At 55.6% G+C, this 2,824-nt stretch overlaps 1 protein-coding gene across 1 annotated transcript in view; it reads left to right on the top strand.

Moving 5' to 3' along the window:
• The window catches only part of ALPL (alkaline phosphatase, liver/bone/kidney), a 7,188-nt gene extending 4,521 nt beyond the window's left edge, over nt 1-2,667 (top strand). Inside the window, exons 4-6 of the mRNA XM_017833368.1 lie at nt 1,254-1,397; nt 1,509-1,578; nt 2,522-2,667. Coding sequence (XP_017688857.1) covers nt 1,254-1,397; nt 1,509-1,578; nt 2,522-2,667 — 360 coding nt within the window. The remainder of the gene's footprint in view (nt 1-1,253; nt 1,398-1,508; nt 1,579-2,521) is intronic.
• The last annotated feature ends 157 nt before the right edge of the window (nt 2,668-2,824 follow it).

Raw genomic sequence — 2,824 nt, 5'->3', positions numbered from 1 at the left:
CAAGGGATGCAGGGCCAGGACTGTGAGTGGGTACAGGGCATGGACCACCCCTGCAGATGTGAGCCTGAGACCACCCATGGGTGCAGGGCCAGGACTGTGGGTAGATACGGGGCCAGGACTACCAATGGGTGCAGAGTTGGGATCCACATAAGATGCTGAACTGGAACCACCCATGGGTGCCGATTCAGGACTACCCATGGGTGCAAAGCCAGGATCCCCAGCATCTGTGGGACCAGGACCACCCATGGGTGCAGAGTTGGGAACCCCCAGCAGCTGTGGGACCAGGACCACCCATGGGTGCAGAGTCAGAATCCCCAGTGGATACTGGACCAGGACCACCCATGGGGACACATCCAGAACCCCCAGCAGCTGTGGGACCAGGACCACCCATGGGTGGGGTACCAGGACTGCTGTGTGCACATGAGACCAGGAACCCCATCACACACAGGTCTTGGACCACAAGCACATACAGAATCAGAGCCCCAGACCCCCTCCTCCACAGCAGCCCCTGCCCTTCCCATACTTCCCAGGACCAAAACTCTCCCTTTCCCCCCCCAGATCTGCCCCTCGCTGTGGATTTATGCAGAAATTCAGCCCCGTAAATAAATCCTCTTCTGTCCTTCAAAATAGCCCCAAAGCAAAACATCCCAGCCTGTTATTTAGCTCTTTAATAGCCTCTTTTGCTATTTTTTTTCCCTTTAAAATAATTTTAACTCTGTCCCAGGCTGGAAATAATTATATAGTGGGGAAAAGATTTTTTTCCCTTTTTTTTTTTTTGCCTTAATAATTTTGGCATTGGTGTTTTGCAGCTTTATAATTCACCTTCCACGCCGAGAAAGGGGGGGAAATACAAAAAAACCATAAAATCTCTGCTGGGTTATAAATAACAGAGACCAAATAAATCAGACTCCAAAGCAAACAGGGAGAGCCACGGGATGGGGCTCCATCCCGGCGGGTTCATGTGGGGATCCCGATGTGGAGCATCCTTCCCGCAGAAGGGGGAAAAAAAAACAGCCAAAAAGCCAAACTCCCTGCTGGAAATGGTTATTTTTGTCCTGGGTTTTAATTAATAGGAAGAGATTCAGGGTTATTTTGAGCGAGGTGAAATTCCTCGGGTGTTTTCACCCGCAACGCTGGGGTTTTCCTGGACATCCCGCTCCGCCTCCTCAGGGTCTTCCCCCCCATTAAACCCCTCAAAAATTAAAAATAACTAAAAATTATTTTTAAAATACATTTTCTCCCCGCTTTTGCAGGTGATCATGGGCGGAGGGAGGAAATACATGTTCCCCAAAAACGCCAGTGATGTGGAGTATCCCCGGGAGGAGAAGCACCGGGGCACCCGCCTGGACCGCAGGAACCTCGTGCAGGCGTGGCAGGAGGCCAAACCCCCCGGCAAGGTGACACTGTGACCCTACAGAGCCATTCCTGGGGGCTGGAGTGCTCCGGGGAGCAGCCCTGGGGGTGGCTGAGGTGATGGGGAGGTGACAGTGCCTGTCCCCTGTCCCCAGGTTGCCAAGTACGTGTGGAACCGGCGGGAGCTGCTGGCGCTCAACCTCAGCCGTGTCGACTTCCTCCTGGGTGAGTCCCGGCACCCAGGATGCTCCAACCTCAACTGGGTGCTTTGGGGGGGACCCCTGGGCTGTGCTGGGGCAGCTGGAGTGGTCAGTTTTTCCCCCAAGGATGGTGCTGGCTCCAGGGGATGCTAGTATCCCACCCCGGGGATACTGGGACCTCACACCCAGTGATGCTGGTACCTCCAAGGGATGCTGGTATCCCCCTAAAGATGCTGCTGCTTCCCTGGGGATGCTGGTACTCCCCCTCCTGGGGATGCTGGTGCCCCAAAGGGATGCTGTTATGCCCTCAAGGATGCTGCTACTTCCCCCCTCCCCAGGGTTGCTTCTGCATCCTGGGAATGCTGGTTGGTACCCCCTAAAGATGCTGTACCCCCTCCCAAGGATACTGATACCCACTCTAGGAATGCTGGTGCCCCAAAGGGATGGTGTTAAGCCCCCAAGGATGCTGCTAATCCCCCCTCTTAGGAATACTTCTACCTCCCAGGAATCCTGGTACCCCTCCCCAAAGATGCTGGGCCCCACCTTAGGGATGCTGGTACTCCCCCAGGATCCTGCTCCCCACCCTGGGGATGCTGGTACCCCAAAGGGTTGGTGTTATACCCCCGAGGATGCTGCTACTCCCCTTCCTAGGGATCCTGGTATTCCTCCCAAGGATGCTGGTGCCCCAAAGAGATGCTGTAACACCCCCAAGGAGGCTGCTACCCCCACCCTGGGATGCATCTGCCTCCTAGGAATGCAGGGTTTTTGCCAGTGGTGCAACTCCCAGCCCGGCCGGGATGTGGGATCCATCCGGGCCGGAGGAAGGAAGGGCCAGGACTATCCCACAGTTCCTATCTAATCTCCCACGGTGGCGTGTGAAATGCTTGAGTCAGCACGAGGAGCAGGATTTGGCCTCCCTTTTTGTTTTGGTGGGGGAAGGATGTCCCCAGCAGTGTCCCTGTCCCCAGGCCTCTTCGAGCCCGGGGACATGGTGTACGAGCTGGACAGGAACAACGAGACGGATCCTTCCCTCAGCGAGATGGTGGCTGTGGCCATCAGGATGCTCCAGAAAAACCCCCGCGGCTTCTTCCTCCTGGTTGAAGGTGGGGAGTGATGGGGGTGCAAAAATGGGGGATAAAAGGGAATGATGGAGGGTGAGAAAAGGGGGGGTAAAAGGGGGTTATGGGGGGTGCAAAAAGAGGGGTGAAAATAGGGAAGGACTGGACAAAAGGGGGTGCAAAAGGAGGATAAGGGGGTGATGGGGGTGCAGA

Source organism: Lepidothrix coronata, unplaced genomic scaffold (genome assembly GCF_001604755.1).
Source record: "Lepidothrix coronata isolate B3197 unplaced genomic scaffold, Lepidothrix_coronata-1.0 Scaffold214, whole genome shotgun sequence".
NCBI classification, from domain to species: Eukaryota; Metazoa; Chordata; class Aves; order Passeriformes; family Pipridae; genus Lepidothrix; species Lepidothrix coronata.
This window is presented reverse-complemented; position numbering and strand designations above follow the sequence as displayed.